Here is a 20,957-nt window from a genome sequence, read left to right as displayed (position 1 = left end):
CAACCAGTCACAGAATTTAGAGAACTTAATTAATAGGTCTTTGTGCAGACATGGCCATAAACCTTGCATATATCATAGGCCACCATTTGTGATTTGCCAGACTTTTCATTGTATTCGTCAAGATGGGCGACATAGGAAAGCAGATTCCCTGTTGATTGGCATTGATGAAATCCACACTAGTGGTGATACTGAAAATGTAGATTCCATGTGGAAATTTCTGCTTAATGAGAACTTGACCTAGAAGATAACCTTCTATTAAGAATCTTCAGGGAATTAGCTGTAGTCATGTGCTCTCAAGGCACATTGAACAAGAAGGCTCATCTTACATTCCATTTGCATATGTAACATATCAATCTCTGTTGCACTAATAACCATCTAGAACCTATTTGCAAGAAAAATGCATAATATGGCAGTTGATTTATGCTATAATGTTGTATTTCTCAAAATAACTAACTTGTTTGGAGTTTCTCCAAAGTTTTTGTTTATTTCTCTAGTCTTCTTTATTTCCTGAAGATGTTATTAGTTAAAGCAAATAAATTAATAAACTACATAAAGTAAAGTGGATATTAGATCCAGCATTATTTCAAAACTGAATGTAGAAACTATGAAAATTTCGTAAGTTGACCAGACAACTTGCAGGAATACATTCTTCGGCATTCATGAGTTGCCTTAGTGTGTACTACTTAAGATATAGGTTCTGCCCAAGCATCTATATATTTGCCTTTTATTAGTCCATTTCGATAAGGTATCACTGACCTGACAGCTGTTTCGAACTGGTTGGTTCTCTTCAGATACCAGGGAGAAACCTTAAAAGAGCAAAAACTCTCATTCAGTACTAAGGAGCTTGAAATGTCAGAAATGTTTTTTTCGTAAGTGAATTCTCTATCTGTACATAAAAGTAATTACTAAAATTAAGAGTCAAGAGACGTCAGTTCAGCAATGCAAAATTACTTAAGCAAAGTAGATATTAGAACTCATGAATGCCGAAGAATGTATTCCCTCAAGCTCTCTGGTCAACTTACGAAACTTTCATAGTTTCTACATTCAGCTTTGAAATAATGCTGGATCTAATATCCACTTTGCTGATGTAATTTTGCATCACCAACATGAAGCCTCTTGGTTCTTTATTTTAGAAATTAATAAACTTTTACAAAACATGTAAAAGTTTTATTTTAATAAAATATGTGAGTATCATCCTATAATGTCTAATATATGACAATAAAATTTCATGTAATTAGTTTACTAATATTCTTTGTTTAATATTCTTTATATAACACACATTTGTCATGAAATCATTTTTTTATTGACTCGGGTTTGTTTCTGTAAATCTTAGTTAATTATTTAGTAAATAGTTAACTATTTAGTGTTTCAAGTTTATAATTTTATGAACTTGAAACATCAAATTTGTGTTTTTGATATATTCGCATTCTTAAAAAGTATTCAGCATATACCAAATAGGTCATAGCATTTTGGCATGATGACTTTGAATGAGCAGAGAATTTGCAACATTTCAAATAAGTCAGTGATTGTCTTGTCCTTCACAGTAAAATATAAATATTAATAAATCACTTAAGGAATTGTCAACGTAGATACAAATATAAATTAAATTACACTTTAATAAATATTTCCAATATTTCGGCAACGTCACATTGCCATCTTCAAAAGGCACGTGCATGTAGGCACTACAACACAGTAACTGAGAATGAAGTGATGAAGCTATTGTTCTCCTAAAAGTCCTGATGGTTTCCTCTAGCAGGCTAAGTAGGTGTTCTTGGTTGTTGAGCTGAAGGTCTGCTAATGTAAGCCTCCCAAATTTGGGACAGTCTCATACAACCAAATTTGTTGAGGTTTGGAGAGTTTCTTAGGGCTGAGGCTGATTCCATAAATAGTCTTGCGAATTTGTATTTGCTACGGTGTATTACTGTAGCTTTCTTCCACCGTATTCTGTGGTGTGTATCCAGAGCATGGTCTGCAAGACCAGAATGGCTGTACTTTGAAAACGGATGTAGTCCTTGTGTTCCGAAATTCTGAACTGTTTGGCCAAAGTAAGACATTTTACAGCTGCAAGGGACCTGGTATACACCAGGTAGGTCTAGGAGAAGTGATTGGTCTTTAGTGGAGCGGATAAGGGATGCCAATTTTCTGTATGGTCTGTAAGAGGAGATCAAGTCATGTTTTTTTAAGATTCTGGTAATTTTTTCCAAGTTGCCTCGGATGTAGGGAATGGTGATGGATTTAGAGTAATCCTTGTTGTGGAGGGGGGGGGTTGTGGTTTGTATGTTTCTGTATTTTTTTGGGGGGGTAGCCATTGGCTGAGAAAGTGTTGAGGATGTGATTTAGTTTAATTTAGATAACGACTAAACTGAACGTTAGTTCAGTTTAGCCCTGTGGTATAGTGTTTTCACTACTCCATATTGTTGTGAAGTGGGGGGGGGGGGATTGTTGGTGAATGTACCTATGTACCTGCCTGTATGGGTGGGTTTTCTATAAACTGAGAAAACCAAGGTTCCATCAGGCTGGCAGGTGACTAGTGTGTCTAGAAAAGGGAGGCTGTTGTTTTCCTCTTTTTCCAGGGTGAACTTGATTCTGGGGTGTTGGTTGTTTAAGTGTGTTAAGGAGAGGAGTGTATCAGAGCCATGTGGCCAAATAGCAAACGCATCATCAATGTAGCGAAGCCATATGGTTGGTTTTTATGGGGCAGAGGCTAAGGCTTCTTCTTCAAAGATCTCCATAAAGAAATTGGCTAAGGGTGGGGAGAGTGGTGAACCCACGGCTGTCCCCTCTATTTGTTTGTAGAATTTCCCTGCCAAACAAAATAGCCTGAGTTCATTGTGAACTGGAATAGGGCTGAGATATGGGGAGAAAATTTAGCTTGGATTAGCTCTAAAGTTTTCTTGAGTGGGACATTTGTGAATAAGGAGGAGACATCAAAGCTGACCATTATGTCAGTATGTTGGAGTGTAATGTTTTCTATGCTGGCTTTGAAGTGGGCTGATTTTTTTTTATGGGTGATGGTGTGTTGCCAGTATAGTGTGTGAGCACCTTGGCCAAATGTTTAGCTAATTTGTATGTGAGGGAATCAATGCCATCCACTATGGGATGTAATGGCACATTTTCTTTATGTATTTTTGGAAGTCCATAAATATGGGGGGGGGGTATAGAGTTAAACAGCTTTAATCTGGTGGTAGCTTCTACAGGCCAAGAAGTGACTTTCTTAAAGAGCTTGTGAAGTTTTCTGATTTGTGAGTTGGGATTGTATTCGATAGGGAGGTAAGTAGCCTGATCTAATAGAAGAGCATTACGCTTACCTGTGTAGTCCTTTTGGTTAAGTACTACAGTTGCATTTCCCTTATCCGCTTTGGTGATAACTATTTCTTTATTATTCCTCATTTCCTGCAGAGCTTTATATTCCTTGTTGGATATGTTTGTTTTTGGTGGTCTTGCTTTGGAGAGGACACAAGCTACATCCAGTCTTACACTGTTGGCAATTTGATTTGGAAGGTGGCGGATTCCGCGTTCAATCTGGATCATAATATTCACACTAGGTATTTTTCTGGGAGCAATGACGAAGTTGTGGCCACGTGAAAGCACGTTAAGTGCTTCAGGGTGACTGAGAAAACCAAGGTTTTTGGTGATTACGGTGTTGATAGGAAATTTTTGATTGACGGTCAAGTTCATTTTTAATTTTTCGAATTTTTTCATCTGTCGACCTCATATTTTTTCAAATTGTTTGTCTGCAGCGGTACATGAAACGTCATGTAAAATTGACCAAAGCTCGTGATTTAAAGTGCACGAAAGCTCTTCTTCAAAAGCACGAATAGCTTTGTTAATGCCTGCTAATTATCCGATTATCCCGGCAGCATTTTAGGAAAGTTAGACAATTTAATTGTCTAGACAACTTCATTTTACCGTATTGCCGGGCCTTCCGTGCGATCGCATTTCCGTGGATGATGGTAATTCTCATAGACAGGCTTATACGTTGGTTATGCATTACTAAATCACTTAAGGAATTGACGATATAGATACGAATATAAATTAAATTACGCTTTAATAAATATTTCCGATATTTCGGCAACATCACGTTGCCATCTTCAAAAGGAACTTATAAAAAAAGGCACGTGCACGTAGGCACTACAACACAGTAACTGAGAATGAAGTGATGAAGCTATTGTTCTCCTAAAAGTCCTGATGGTACCCTCTAGCGGGTCGAGGTCGAAAAATTAAAAGAGAACTCGACCGTCAATCAAAAACTTCCTACCAACATCCTTATCAACTTTTCAGTCACCCGCCAGCCTGATGGAACCTTGGTTTTCTCAGTTCATAGAAAACCCACCCATACAGGCGGGTACATTCACCAACATCCTCCCCCCCCCCCCCCACACAACAATATAGAGCGGTGAAAACACTATATAACAGGGCTAAACTAATCTGTTCTAACGACATGGCCCTAAACACTGAGCTAAATCACATCCTCAGCACTTTCGCAGCCAATGGCTATCCCCTAAAAAAAATAAAAAAAATATTGAAACCTACAACCCCCCCCCTTCCACAACAAGGATTACTCTAAATCCATCACCATTCCCTACATCTGAGGCACCTTGGAAAAAATTACCAGAATCTTAAAAAAACATGACTTGACCTCCTCTTACAGACCATACAGAAAATTGGCATCCCTTATCCACTCCACTAAAGACCAACCACTTCCCCTAGACCTACCTGGTGTATACCAGGTCTCTTGCAGCTGTAAACTGTCTTACTTTGGCCAAACAGGGAGGACAGCGAATATCAAAATTTCGGAACACAAGGACTACATCCGTTTTCACAAGTACAGCCATTCTTGTCTTGCAGACCATGCCATATACCCACCACAGAATACGGTGAAAGAAAGCTACAGTAATACACCATAGCAAATACAAATTCGCAAGACTATTTATGGAATCAGCCTCAACCCTAAGAAACTCTCCAAACCTCAACAAATTTGGTTGTATGAGACTGCCCCAAATTTGGGAGGCTTATATCAACAGACCTTCAGCCCAACGGCCAAGAACACCTACTTAGCCCGCTAGAGGGCACCATCAGGACTTTTAGGAGAATAATAGCTTCATCACTTCATTCTCAGTTACTGTGTTGTAGTGCCTACGTGCACGTGCCTTTTTTTATAAGTTCCTTTTGAAGATGGCAACATGACGTTGCCGAGATATCAGAAATATTTATTAAAGTGTAATTTAATTTATATTCGTATCTACGTTGTCAATTCCTTGAGCGATTTAGTAATGCATAAGCAATGTATAAGCTTGTCTACGAGAAAAAAAATGAAAATAAAATAATTCAGAATTATCACTGCAGAAAAAAACTCAAACATCCTAATTGTAAAAATTTCGTATGGATTTCTGTTTGGCAGTGTATTAGACCATAAAAGAATGCTTGAATTAATTTTTCTCTTTAACTATTAGAGATTCTCCTTCATGATTTCAAAATTAAATCTGTGCATCCTAAAGCACAGATTTAATTTTTCACTTATTTTATTTGGCATGAAAATTTTATAAATTGTAATGATTTTTATGTATTTAGGAGTCCACTGTGTGTTAGTTGCTTTGATGGCTGCCAAAGCAGAAATCAAATTTGATCCTGCATATGTGATGCCCTCACAGCTTGCAAATGCAATAACTGAGCTTGGCTATCCATCTTCAGTTATCGATGATGTAACTTCACAGTATGGAGAAGTTGAATTACATGTGAGTTATTACTTAATTTTCATGTTTTTTATTCAGAAAATTTTACTATATTTCAGAATATAAAATCCTTAAGAAATACATGTATCACATTAATTTTTCTAATTTTTTATTTTTTTAATTTTTTTTTATTATTAGTTTTATGCCTTTCAAATACATGATTTTTCAATGCAGCAGTTCTCATATTTAAAGCTTTAATATAATTTCCAAGTATTTCATTAATGCCTTTAATTATTTTTATGTAATAGATTCAGGGTATGACATGTTCTTCATGTGTCTACAAAATTGAATCGAATGTTGTGAATCATCAGGGCATTGTTAAGGCTTCAGTTGCACTTGCTACTCAGAGAGGAAGGTTCAAATTTGATCCAGAGGTTACTGGACCAAGAGATATTATTAATACAATAAAGGTATTTCATTGTTTGATAAATGTGAATTATTTTAAGCATATCTTTTTATTTTTATACGTGAAAAGAAACTCCTACCCCAGTAGATTGTTTACTTGGTTTATTGACTTTTATATAAACATTATTGTGCAACTTATTCTATAAATTTATGAAAATCCAAACAGAACAAAAGAAAATCCTAATAGAACAGATTATTTATTCATTTATATAGAGCATAATGGGGATCACTTCACCAGTTTGCTTCTTTCATCCATTCTTAGAGGATTTGCCTAAGAACAGGAATTTTTTTTTTCTACTGATCTTTGTATATATGTATGTGTTCATGGACTCTCTCATTTAGTAGTTTTTAAAGGATTCTACTGTACACCTAAATAAGAATTCTGGCTTTTTTATAGACTGGTTTAGTATTACCCAGGAAAGCTCATAAGCAGTGAATACTGTTGTTATATTTTGATAGATTTATTTTATTTCATTTTACTTTTAAAAAAAAATATGTTTCACAGCATGGACAATCATTTAATTATTGTTGAAGCCTAACTTAGCATTGCCTTGCCTGGCAAAGTGATGCTATGGATACACTAGTTCTGACAATAAAGTAATAAGATTAGTTTTATTACAGAGCATGTCAGCACTGGATTGATGCAGGCAGTTCTGTTCAGTAGTAAAAATTTTGCTAGTGTGTGCTTTGAATAGCATTTTATTTAGGTAATGTTTGAATGTATTTGTTATAAAGATGAGTGATAGATATCTGAAACAGAGAATTATTTTTTGCAATTCATTTTTTAATAAGCCAAGTGTCTTTCAAGACAGAAAGACCTTAACATGTCAATAACAAAAGTAATGATCAGAATAATTATGAAAAACACACATTTCATAATAGAATTCTTGTACATTAGCATCATTCATTATCACAACAGTTTAATCTAGAATGATTGTGTATATTTTGCCATTAAAATGGCCATATTGAAACCAAAATATAGATGGCTGGACACATTTTAAATTTCATCTGACCAGAGTGAAATTCTTCATATAATTTCAAGTCATTATGTCATTTTTAAAAATGGTCAGACCTGAATGGACATGCCAAACACCAAATTTTATTAAATCCCATCCAGCTATATCATAGTTATTGCTTTATATAATTTTAATATATTTTTCTCTGTGAATAGTTCATTTGAAACAGAAATTGAGATTGACAAGGATTTTAGATATCAAATATCAATAAAATCTATACATTCTGAGCTGAGGAATAAAATGCGTATGGATTGGATGAATGGTCAAAGGGAATCAAGTCTATTCTTACACATTTTGCATAATGCATGTAGAAGGCAGTTAGCATGTCCACCAGCATCATATTGCAATGAAAGTGTTGGAAAAATCAGGTGTTTGGTAAGAAATATTATTTACTATAAAAATTATAAAATAACTACATAAATCAAAGGAAAACAGTAAGCTTAAATTTGACTTTAGAAAAGGAACTGAAATTTATACCAAATCTTATCTAGCTGTTTGGAGGATGGATTCATTTTCAAAAGTGATTATCACAGTTAGAGAATGTTTTTTTATAAATATTTATTAGGACATTTATAGCAATGCTTCACAGTATAAACAACACCTGAGGAACAAACTAAGTAATTTATTTTGTTTCATGTTTTGTATGAATAATCATCACCTAAAACCTTTCATGGTTTTGCATTTATCAGGATGGTCTCATTACTGTATGTAGACTTCAAATAACAGTACTGATTGGTCTGGGTGGATTTTAGAATTTTATGTTTCTAAAACTTTGAAAGTTATTTCAATTTTTGGTTTAAATTGCTACTATAGAACATAAAAGATTATAAAATAGTAATAGATGAAAGCATGTAGTTCTGCTAACAGTATTGCTGCATTGTTTTACTGTTACATTGGATTAATGCTGAGGCCATGATGCATCTAAGTGAGGTAGCCAGAAACAGGATTAGTAAACATATTCATACTTCTTTTTCTATTTTCAATGCTGAAAAAGTGCATTTCCATGGATTCCAAATAATAATTATGATAATGTACCCATGGTTATATTTAGTCTGCATGTTTTGCCTAGTGGCTGTGTGCTTCACAACCATATGCCTGGGGAAGGAGTGTCCTAGGTTCGATTCCCGTCAATGACATGAGAAGCTGAAGGGTCTTCCTCAGCCATAGCCAAGTTAGCTGGTCTTGGGCATGGACAGTTTGCCAGCTTTGCATTCCGCAAAGCAGGCAAACTGGCCTTGAGAACTCAACACTACGGACATAGGATACACCAGGGCATAAGGCTGACCACCTTATCCTGTGAACAGTTTGAGGTCTGATGATTAATAAACCCGCGACACTGTAAGGTAAAAGAGGGGAAAATGAGATGAGATGATGAGGTTACATTTACTGCAATCAAGATTGCCCTTATAAAAAAGTAATTAGAAATATGTACTGCCAGACAGAGTTTCTGATGTATCCTGACAATGTACCTAATTTTATATAGCAGCTGGTGATAAAAGATAAATTTAAAAAAATATATAGAACAAATATTGATGGTAGTGCATATATTAAAATGTGAAAAATTTCAGAATGTGGCAAATTTTGCAGTAAATTGCAAACTGTTGGGTGAAGTACAAGGAAATATATAACATTTGAGCTACATGAGATTATAAGGAATGCACGTGACAATTATTATCTTATAGATATTTCATTAGTAGAGAATGAAAGGATATTAATAGTAGGGGAATGAGTACTACAGTATGTTTTTTCAAATAAGTTCTGGTCAGGACTGACATCATGAAAACCAGATTGTTTGCTTAAAATCTTAGGATTAATTCCCTGCAAAATTCCCTCCCATCCTCCAAAGAAACCGATTCCTGCAACTCTTGGACACAACTTTCGGATACAGTTTTCAGTATCACTAAAAGAAAGCAGTATTGAATATACAGTGTTTTAATAGTGTTATGATAAAAAAGTGAATGACTGGCTGATATCAAAAAGTGGTGTACTAAGGTTTTGTGTGTGTGTGTGGGGGGGGGGGGTGAATCTGCAAGATTTAAGGTGACCACTGTGCACCACAGACTGATCCCTGTGGTGCGCACTGGTCACCTTAAATCTGACACTATATGTGGTGGGGACAATTAAAACTTGTGGTTAGTTCTGTGGGATTAACATTAATTGTTGGTTGTAAAATCTCTCAACTCCATTAGCCATGTATTATTTGTTGTATCTGAGACAAAATTTATGGTGAGTGTCATTGGGAGGCTATAGTTTCCTAATTTTTGTTGAACTGAGTTTACAACATTCTCATGAATTGGTAGTTTTTAATTTAACATGATTTTGTTGTATTCTTTAAGTAATGCAGCTGAATTGTAAATTTGTGCAGGTGCAAGGCTAATAGCCATGAATAGTTGTTATAACAGTTCCTGTGATGTCTCATAGTTATATTTAGTTGTTTGTCAACTTTTCTCATATATGCACTTTTCAGCCATACTGGTGCACAACATTCTGTAGCTGAATACACAAGGCTCAAAGCTTTTATTCAAAGGGTTTATGGAAAAATGCTCCTTAAGTTGTTCTATTTAACTTGTGCATTATATTGTTTCTTGTTCTTGTCTTGTCTTACATCAAAGATTTTGATCTGGCGTCACACACAGATACTTGGAATGCAGGCTATGCAAAATTTCTATGCCATTAAAATTGAGTCTTGCATTTGTTGTTTTAGAATTAAATTAGAAGCAACAGACTTCTGTTTTTGGTAGCATTAAGACATAGCATCCATTTTCCAAGCCAAAGAACTCTGTTTTTCGAGATTCCAGCTGAAGATTTCTTCTGTATTAATAATATTGTTTTTATCGCTATAGCCATATCATCTGCATAAATAAATTTTTAGAAGTAATTTGTGGTAGATCATATATATATATTTATATTAATGTCAAGGTTCCAACACTGAACCCTTTCAGTTTTTTGACTGTACTAGGAATATTGTTCATAAACACCTGAAACAGTGTTGGTTGTAATTTCATTTATAATTTAAACTGTTTTCTTTCGGGAATTATTCCCAACAGTTTCTCAAAAGTTTGTTTCCACACTATATGAAAGATCTATAAAAACACCAATTTTTTCAAGTTATGTTGAAAGCCTTCTTTAAACAGTGTGCAATGTAGCACTAAGGGCAACATATCCTATACTTTTCTCTTCTTTGGAGGTCCTGTTCAGTCTGTATGTTTCCTGAATAACTGTGACATCAGTATTAAATTCTCTTAAAATTTTGGGTAGGTATTCACCTTCTACTTTATTCAAGCCTTTAGTATTCAGTTGGCAAATGGTGATTATAGGTCTAATATTCTTTATTGTTTGATATGGAGAGGCCTGAGCTCTATTAATGTTTTGCATATTTGCAGTGTTTTGCTATACTTGCTTTGTACACATGCTAGTTAATTAAATAAGAGATCTTTGCAGATTGTCATCCAGTGTTGTAGACTGTTTAGTGTTATCTAGGTTGCATTATGTGGAGCCAATCTCTAGTACAGTTCTTAACTGTGGCTACTGAATAAGACCCTTACAGCTTTCTTTATTAAATAATCTTTCAAACGACCTTTTATGTAACATCTTAGTCTTTTTCCATTGGACTAGACTTACCAAAATAAATATAATCGGTGTGTTTCTAGGTATACCATAAATATACCTAGTGTACCAGTCGGCCCATAATGTGAAAGACCACATGCCATGCATACAGAACTTGATATACTCTTGGATGTGGAAAGAGGAAACAGCAACCTTTCAGAGCGAGAGAGCAGAAAAAATCGCCAACTTGTAAATAGGATGAAAAGAGACTACAAATTTACAGTATGCAGAAGATTGTATAAAGAAAGCTGTGATCAATTGAATTTAAATAAGAATGATTGCCTCAGACTCTCTCAATTTTGAGAAGTAGTCTTACTAAATAAACCTCATGGCTGTAATTCATTTTTATTTGTTTGTTTATTTATTTTTGAACTCTACTAGCATTACTCCCTCCTGGAGTCAAATCTAAACATCCTCGTTGTGGTAGGGAGACAACAGAGAAGTATGGGAGTGCCTGCAAAGGTGAGGTCGGAGCTTTTGTACCCTGAGCCAGTATGGTAAGGTCTTAGGAACCCTGAGAATCTGGCTAACTTAGGCAATAGTGAAATCCTGATCCAGGGAAGCAGCTCTTATAAGTACTGGCTTGAGGTTGAAAACAAATGATGTCAGAAAGGCTCATTTCCAGGAACTTATAGGCATTATCAGAATGATTATAGTTGCTGTAATACTTTAAGATGGAAGAGATTAGATCCTCTCCATCTTATCCTTCTACTGGACATTATGGATCTCAGGTTGCCATCATCTTCATAAGCCAACAACATGGCTTATGAAGACGATGTCCCAAAGCCATCAGGATGGCCATCATTGGATCAAGTTCATCTGAAAACCGCAAATAGGTGTTTACGAATAGCTACTGGGAATGTTAGCACATCATACCAAATTGGTAAATTTTGACATTTTAATGGAAAAGATGTTAAACATGAAGCTAGATGTAATGGGGGCTTGTGAGACTAGATGGACAGGAAATGGAAAAATTGAAAGAGATGACTTTACGTTGATCTGTTCTGGAAGTGAAGAAAATACAAGAGACATTTGGTTCATGATGAACAAGGAATTTCCAAAAGCATTCTTGGATATTGGTGTAAAATCTTGTATAGAAGGATTTTAGAAAAACGATTATTCTATACCGATTTTACTTGGGAAATAAAATTAATCTAATATACTTGTAATTTTAGTTAATATTTAACTTTAATTTTTCTGTTCAAAAAGACCAAAAGACAAAGAAAAAAAATGTCTGAATGAATTGTATTAATAAATTGTTAAGACAAAGATATCCCAGACAAGATTAAGAACATGACCTTAGGCTACTGCACTCACAAAGGTCAAGAACGTACAAGGTTTCCTGCCTTAACGCAGTGACCAAACTGTGCATGTGTGTGTGTGAGGGGGGGGGGGAATAGACCTCTTTGAATACCTATGAATCTTGCCGTGGTTCATTGTTGTCATAGTCAGTTTTTTGTAAGCCTTAGTAGAGGGCAGTCGTTGTCTGGTAGATGGCCACATAGGAAGAGAGGTTTTCGATATACGTGGCAGGATAAGTTCGCTTCGCCAAATTCTGTTCCGGCTTCAGGTTCGAATATGTCATGCCGATTCAAGGTCGGGGACCCATGTTCCAGCCAACAGACGCTCGAAGTGCGAGATAATTCATTTGAGTATTGAAAAAAGTCAGTTCCGGACTTCCAGCCGCCAAGTTTCCTGACGATCTTAAAAATAAGAAGTGACCTCATCGATCTCGGAAAAAGGTGCCTGTGTGTAACCAAGATCAGAACGTAACGGAGGATAACGATTTCAAAAATCTACTAATGTGGACTAGATGACTATATACCAAGTGAGGTCTGTTATATTGTATTTTACTAGAGGGGGAAATTGCGACAGAGATTTCTCTCAAGTTTTAATGTTAATATTTCGTGAGGACTGAAGGCATTTAGCTAACCAATGTGAATTAACTTGCTTAGTTGTGTGAGATAGGATTGCATTAATATAAGGTGAAATTTTAATATGCTTAATATTGTTTATTTGCTAAGTCTGCCTATTGTATAGCATGTGTAAGTTTTCTCTGTGTATGGCTCAAGTATTACCTTAAACACGTTGTTTAAGAGAGAATTGTTAAACTAGGAGGAGGATTATTTATAGATAGATTATACATATTTCGCTGAAGAAGTATAGAGCCTGAAAAAATTTCTGTGCTTAGTGTTAACTTTATTATACATTCAGTTAGCATGAATAAATTATTTTATTTGTCAAATAACTTGCCTGATTCCTACATGTCAATGCACTTCTCATAAAAAATTTGAACCTGTGTGACCTTGAGAGATAAGTAGCCATGACTGAAAAATAGTAATTTTGCGTGGCTAGATTTAGTGATAAGTAAGAGAGGAAAGTTCCGTGTTTTGCTGAGTGTTTTTTTTTGGAAGGATATTCAAATCATATCTGCAAATTCTGATAGCGCAGTCGATATAAACAAATAAATTTTTCAGAATTCAATATAGAAAGACGCCAGTAGTTCAGACAAAGGAATTAGCTCCAGCCAGAGGTACTTCCTTGGTTCTAAAGTTTCGTGCACATGAAGAAGCATTATTACGGCCTTGAGGAAGTAAGGATTAAAGTAGAAGTTAAAAAGGAGCAATCAAACAAATATATATATATATATATATATATATATATATATATATATAAAGAATAATAAAAAAAATACCTAAATTTTACATTGACCTGGAAGTGACAGAATCGTACTAATTAAATTTGCAGGAAAACCTTTTAACATTGGTATCCCCAGGTATATCTTCCTATTGATCCAACTTGATCCAACAATTTGGATCCACAATTACTGGGAAGAGGAGTGTGTTCCCAGTAATTGGTAACTTTGGACTTGGTGATATGAATGACAGAGATGTAAGGTTAATTGAGTTTTATAAGCAAACTGATCTGATAAAGGCAAATACCTTCTTTCAACAACCAAAAAAGATGACTATATATCTGGGTAAGCTCAGATGGTAAAACCAGAACCCAGACTGATTACATAATAAGTAGAAAAAGATTTCGAAATAGTATTGTGCATACAAAAACATACCCAGGAACAGATATAGACTCGGACCATGTTCCAATTGTTTCATAATTTAAGACTAAAAACACCCTAAAAATAGAATGTCTGGATTTCAGTTATATAAAGAATGACGTTAAAAATGAGTATGCAACAAAAAATTAAAGATTGTTTTGAACATATTAGAGAGTTTATATATATGGATGTTCTGATAGTACAATATTCTGTTTTGATACCATACTTAATGAACCTATTTTACTTCCTCATCATTTTGCATATGTTCTTTGGAGAAACAACATGTTGAATGTCTAATTAATACTTTGAATTTTTATGGAATTTTTACAGCTATTATCTGTCTATTTGTTTAGTCATTTGGTTTAATGTATGGTTTAATACATCCTACTTGGATTTTCTGATTCTTCTTGCCTCCTTTTCTTCAAAAACGGAAAACTGGTCAGTATACTTGCATGTTCTGACACTTACCCTCTGTAAATAGTAAACATTAGATTGTGGTTTGGGCAGCTATAGAGATATTCAGACTATAAAATTCATTTCCAATGTTTTGATAGTATATTCTAGAGAAGTTGCTAATGGAATATTTTTTTTATTAATAATTGTGTAAAGTTTGGATTATTAACTTTATGTAATTCTGAATCTGGAGAAATTAAAAATTATTTGCTATTAATGTTGTTGTGAATTACAGAACCTAGGATTTGATGCTTTTCTGGTAACGGATCATACCTGGGATGCTAGTTACTTATCACAAAAAGAAGAAGTGAGAAAGTAAGCATATGCACATAATAGCCAGTTTATAAAATCCCATTTTTATATATAAACCTAAAATTATCAGATATTTTCATATGTAAGTTTTTTTCCCCCATATAATAAAAAAAAATATTCAAAGAATGTAACATAGATAATATAGTTGACAAAACGTGTTTCATGTTTAGTAGTGTCAGCTTAGTACAATTCCATGTTGAGTGCACGGTATATAAAATATTCAAAATTGACTGATGTTTTGAAAGTTGTCATTTAGGGAAGTTACTATATTTTGCAAAGAATTTACTTTTGCATGAAAATATTTGGGAAATATGGTTGCCTTTGTGGAAATACACAATAAAAAGTGTGATATAAAGATGTTCAAATTCATTTCAACATCTCTATATAATTTTTATTTAGTGTAAGTATATATTGTTATTTAGTTAATCAAAAACTGAAATAAAATATATATATAAATATTGTCATGTTGATAAAATTATGTTTATCAAAATGATATTCTGTTGAAAGAAGAATATATTATCAACAGTGCTTTTATGTTCCGTAGTAGCTTGTAAGCTTTCTAGTGCTTGTAGTTTCACTATTAATACATGACTACAAGGCAGTTTGCTGCTAACTGAAGAGGATAAGATTGTTAGATGGAAAGAACACTTTGACAATATAGAAATGTAGAAAACAATATAACTGATATAATTAGAAGTTTATTAGAAGAACCCTATGTAACAGCTAGAAGATGTAGATTATGCTGATAACAGTTTTGATATCATCAAAATACAATGATATACAAGCAAAATCAGAAGACTAAAACATGAAATGGTTGGCCCTAGAAATAAATATAACTAAAACGTTCTTAAACTAAACAGCAAATGACACAAAGAAATTAAAATCAATCAACATGCGGTAGAAGAAGTTTAGAATTTTACATACTTGGGAGCAAATGTAGATACTGAAGGTCATCAGGGCTATAATGCAAAGATTGACAAAAGCTAATAATTCTTGCAAAAATTAAATAATATATGGAAACAATCAAAATATCATAAGAAAATCAAAATAAAAATCTTCAATTTCAATGTTCAGGTTGTATTATTATATGGATCACAGACATGGAAGCTGATCAAAAAACAGGAAGCTAAATTAAACAGTTCTCAAACCAAATGTCTGTGTAAAATATTAAAAACAGTTTGGCCCCAATGTATAACAAATAACAAACAATGACTTATATAAGCTGACTGAGCAACAAAGCATCACTAATGAAATTAATAAAAAAAAAAATAAAAAAAAAAAAGATGGAATTGGATTGGATAAAATTATGTTTAGCAAAATGATATTCTGTTGTAAGAAGAATACATACTGAGAATGGGCAGCAGAAAGATTCCTAGAGTGGCTTTGACATGGATCCTAGAAAATGAAAACAGAAAAGGAGAAGGTCTAGATTAACTTGGCAGAGAAAGACAGAGAAAAAAAAAAACATGACTGATTGGCATAGCTGGAGGCAAGCTGAACTAGGGGCTCAGGACAGAGGTATCTGGAAGAAATGGATCTCAGCCTTATATGCCATGAGGTACCAAGAGGATAGATAAGTAACAAGGCAGTTAAGTCTAATTATGCCTCATGGTTAAAGTCACTGATGGAAACATTTCTTCCATTTTAAAAATTTTATGGAATTTACAACCATGTTAAAAAAAACTTTTTTTATTATCCCGACGTTTCGATCTTCACATCAAGATCATCATCATCTGGAGCGTACATAAATATACAGGACAAGCTGAGTTACATCATTAACTGTAAGCTAGAGGAAACAATGATTTGATCACATGTTATTCTACTGGCGTGACCTCTGGTGGAAAAAAATAAAATAAAAAAAATAAAAATAAATTAAAAAAATAATAATAATAAAATAAAAAATAAATTTTTACATCAAGCTAACATTCTTTTAGATGGTTTTCTTTCAGAAACAATTGGTGTCCTATTTTTAGTATTACAATTCTTATTTTAGATTTACAATACTGGATTTTCTACAGTCCTGTTTATAGTTGTTTTTGGTGAGGAAGGTCGAATACATACCTTCCATATGTTTGGGATTTTTAAACCATCATTGTTGTTAAGATTGGGGTGGTTGCTGATAATCTCACAGGCTTCCTTGAATTTCCATTCATACCATGTTCTAGTGTGATGTAGACAGCTGGTGGTTTTCCAGTCAATTCTGTGTAAGGTATTCAGGGCATGATCAGAAAGGCCAGCTTCACCATAATTATTATATTTAATGTGTCGTTTATGTTCTTTTTGTCTAATAGGAACAGTGCGTCCTGTTTCTCCTATATATGGTACGTTATAAGTACAATAAATCCGGTATACTCCAGGGTGAGCTAGTTAAGGGAGTGGGTCTTTGGATGAGTTGAGTAAGCTTTTTAATTTTGCAGGAGGTTTAAAGGTGGCTTTGAGGTTGTACTTTTGTAGTACTCTGTTTATTTTGTCTGATATTCTTTTAATGTAGGGAATGGTTATAGTTTTACTGTAGTCTGGTTTGTCTTTGTTTTTTATTGTGGTTTTGTAGAGAATTTTCTTTATAGTGTTTTGGCTGTATCCGTTTTTTTGTAAGTTATTACTGATAATTTTAAATTCGTCTTTCAGTGTCTGTTCACTGGAACAAATCGTCTGAGCTCTATTTTTTAGCTTGTTGATGACACCTAGTTTTTGTGTTCGGTGGTGGTAGGAGTTTATGTGTATATATTGTCCTGTATGTGTCGGTTTTCGGTAAACAGTGAAGGAAAGATTGCCCGAGAGAAGACGTGTGACAAGTTATCTAGAAACGGAAGTATGTTGTGTTTTTCAATTTCAATTGTGAACTGTATGTGTCTGTGTTGTTTGTTTAGGTGGCTAAGGAATGTGTCTAATGTCTGGCGGCCATGGGACCAGATCACGAAAACATCATTAACGTATCTAAGCCAGACTTTGGGTTTTAGAGGGGAGGAATCTAGGGCAAGTTGCTCAAAAATGTTCCATGTAAAAGTTAGAGCAATAGGGGGTGATAATGGCGAGCCCATGGCTGTGCCTTCTTTTTGTAAATAGAAGGCGTTTTGCCACACAAAATAACCCGACCGTAATACATACGCAAAAAGCGCCGTGATATCTGGTGGGAATTTGTTCTGTAGGAGAAGGAACAATCCTTCTCCTACAGAACAATCACGGCGCTTTTTGCGCATGTATTACGGTCGGGTTATTTTCTATGGCAAAACATCTTCTACTTACAAAAAGAAGGCACAGCCATTGCCTTGCCATTATGCCCCCCCCCTATTGCTAACTTTTACATGGAACATTTTGAGCAACTTGCCCTAGATTCCTCCCCTCTAAAACCCAAAGTCTGGCTTAGATACATTGATGATGTTTTCGCGATCTAGTCCCATGGCCACCACAGACATTAGACACACTCCTTAGCCACCTAAACAAACAACACAAATGCATACAGTTCACAATTGAAATTGAAAAACACAACACACTTCCGTTTCTAGATACACTTGTCACACGTCTTCCCTTGGGCAATCTTTCCTTCACTGTTTACTGAAAACCAACACATACGGGATAATATATACACATAAACTTCTACTACCACCCAACACAAAAACTAGGTGTCATCAACACGCTAAAAAATAGAGCTCAGACGATTTGTTCCAATGAACAGGCACTGAAAGACGAATTTAAAATTATCAGTAATAACTTACAAAAAAAACGGATACAGCCAAAACACTATAAACAAAATTCTCTACAAAACCACAATAAAACACAAAGACAAACCAGACTACAGTAAAACTATAACCATTCCCTACATTAAAGGAATATCAGACAAAATAAACAGAGTACTACAAAAGTACAACCTCAAAGCCACCTTTAAACCTCCTGCAAAATTAAAAAGCTTACTCAACTCATCCAAAGACCCACTCCCTTAACTAGCTCACCCTGGAGTATACTGGATTTATTGTACTTGTAACGTACCATATATAGGAGAAACAGGACGCACTGTTCCTATTAGACAAAAAGAACATAAACGACACATTAAATATAATAATTATGGTGAAGCTGGCCTTTCTGATCATGCCCTTGAATACCTTATACAGAATTGACTGGAAAACCACCAGCTGTCTACATCACACTAGAACATGGTATGAACGGAAATTCAAGTAAGCCTGTGAGATTATCAGCAACCACCCCAATCTTGAACAACAATGATGATGGTTTAAAAATCCCAAACATATGGAAGTATATATTCGACCTTCCTCACCAAGAACAACTATAAACAGGACTGTAGAAAATCCAGTATTGTAAATCAAAAATAAGAATTGTAATACTAGAAATAGGACACCAATTGTTTCTAAAAGAAAACCATCTAAAAGAATGTTTATTCCTGTCATTGTAAAAATAGAATTTAGCCTGATGTAAAAATTTATTTTTTATTTTATTTTATCATTATTATTTTTTAAATTTATTTTTATTTTTTTATTTTATTTTATTTTATTTTATTTTTTTCCACAAGAGGTCACACCAGTAGAATAACGTGTGATCAAATCATTGTTTCTCTAGTTCACAGTTAATGATGTAACTTAGCTTGTCCTGTATATTTATGTACGCTCCAGATGATGATCTTGATGTGAAGATCGAAACGTCGGGATAATAAGAAAAGTTTTTTTAACATGGTTGTAAATTCCGTAAAATTTTTAAAATGAATGCTGATCACCATGTAACCCTAAAATAAAGGATTATGATAATTCATGGAGATTCGACCCACAAGCGATGTAATCAATACGGTAAGCTGAAGATCCAAGTTGTGAATCCTGCTGTGGACATGTCATGAGGTTAGAGATGAATTTCAACATCCAGTGTAAGTCCACTGCTGCCCTGCTTATTTGGATGCCTGAGATGGCTTGAAAAAAAAAAAAAAAAGAAGTTGCATGTTTGGTGTAGAGAGGATTTCCAGATTTATATATTTCATAACTCCCCCGATTCATATTTTCATGATATTCCTTCCACATCATCTTCTTATGGTTCTCTTGTGATTAATAAGATTACACATCCATTTCACTCCCATCGTATTTGTGTTTTGAACTCTAGTGGCACATTCAGATACTGCATCATTTAACCATGTTTTCAAAGCTTTATACACTGTTTATATCCCTCCCATTCATTAACTGATACCATGGAACCGAGATAGTATTCTTTTGAGTTCTTCATAATTTCTAGATCTGTAGTTCAGAATATAACTGTCCTGATAGTTAACCATATAGTTAACCACTTCCCAGGTCTGTTTGGTATGATCACTATCACCAACTGGTGGCAACCTTAACTGAGACACAATCTGATGCTATGATAAAATCTAACCCTCTTCGTCCATAAGTTGCCTTCGAGAAAGTATCACAACAGCTTTATAAATTCTCCTTCATTCTAATGAGTTGACCCTGCTACCAAATCAGTATTCATATGATTTAAGTCATTCGTAATAATTACTTGCTTGGTACCCATCAGAGTAATTTGGCAATGTATGTCCTCATTCACAGCAAATGAATCACCAAGTCTGTAGCAACACCTCACCATATACTTCATTTTGTTTTACTTCACTTCATACTAGACAGCCTCAAACTCCCTCAAAATCCCATACATGAGAGATCAAGGGAACTATAGGCACATTAGTGCTATGTGTGGCATGCAGGTCCATATAGTTGACTATTTCCCAGGTGAGTATGGCATGTCACCAACTGGTGGCAAAACAGTCCCATCCTGAACTGAGACACCTTCTGACACTATGATCAAATTAACACTCTTTGTCCTAAGTTGGTACGTTCACACTGCTACATTAACATTATTAACATTATTGCTTTAATCGTTTTGTCTTAACTAGACTCAGATTATCTGATGTTATTAGTAGTACTCTCCTGGTCCCTACCTCTTCTGTCATTCCTAAAAATATTATATCCTTCACACTCTATTCCATTTACTATATCCCACTCAGAGCAAGGTTTCAGTAATCCCATCAGTTTTAGGCCACAGTGTATTCACCAAAGCAACAAACTCAACTGCTTTGTTTCTAATGCTTCTAGCATTAGAAACAAAGATTTGTATATAGAAAAAAAAAATTGTATACAGAATGATCTCCATATATAATAACAAGTGATCTCCATGTTTTTTCTTATACTTAAATCTACAGGATGCTTGGCCCATTTGGATACTTTCTCTTTTCCTTCCCCAGACACCCAAAATCTGCAAATCCAAAGTACAGTCCATCCCTTTAGTAGATTTATAACCATGCTCATTGGCATTAATATCACTATTATGCCTGCACATCCTGGCTGAGCTTATATACACATCTCAGCAATCCTCCCAAGATGATCTCAT

General features: G+C 34.5%; 1 protein-coding gene across 3 annotated transcripts in view; it reads left to right on the top strand.

Annotated features, from left to right (window-relative positions):
- ATP7 (copper-transporting ATPase 1) overlaps nt 1-20,957 on the top strand; it is a 185,973-nt gene that overhangs the window by 42,641 nt on the left and 122,375 nt on the right. For all 3 annotated transcript variants that reach the window (XM_090403124.1, XM_090403125.1, XM_090403126.1), the window contains 3 exons: nt 5,572-5,735; nt 5,981-6,142; nt 14,503-14,582. In XM_090403124.1, coding sequence (XP_090259250.1) covers nt 5,572-5,735; nt 5,981-6,142; nt 14,503-14,582 — 406 coding nt within the window. The remainder of the gene's footprint in view (nt 1-5,571; nt 5,736-5,980; nt 6,143-14,502; nt 14,583-20,957) is intronic.

This window comes from Typopeltis vanoorti, chromosome 13 (assembly GCF_054136105.1).
Source record: "Typopeltis vanoorti isolate ZY-2024b chromosome 13, IOZ_Tvanoo_1.0, whole genome shotgun sequence".
NCBI lineage: Eukaryota > Metazoa > Arthropoda > Arachnida > Uropygi > Thelyphonidae > Typopeltis > Typopeltis vanoorti.
This window is presented reverse-complemented; position numbering and strand designations above follow the sequence as displayed.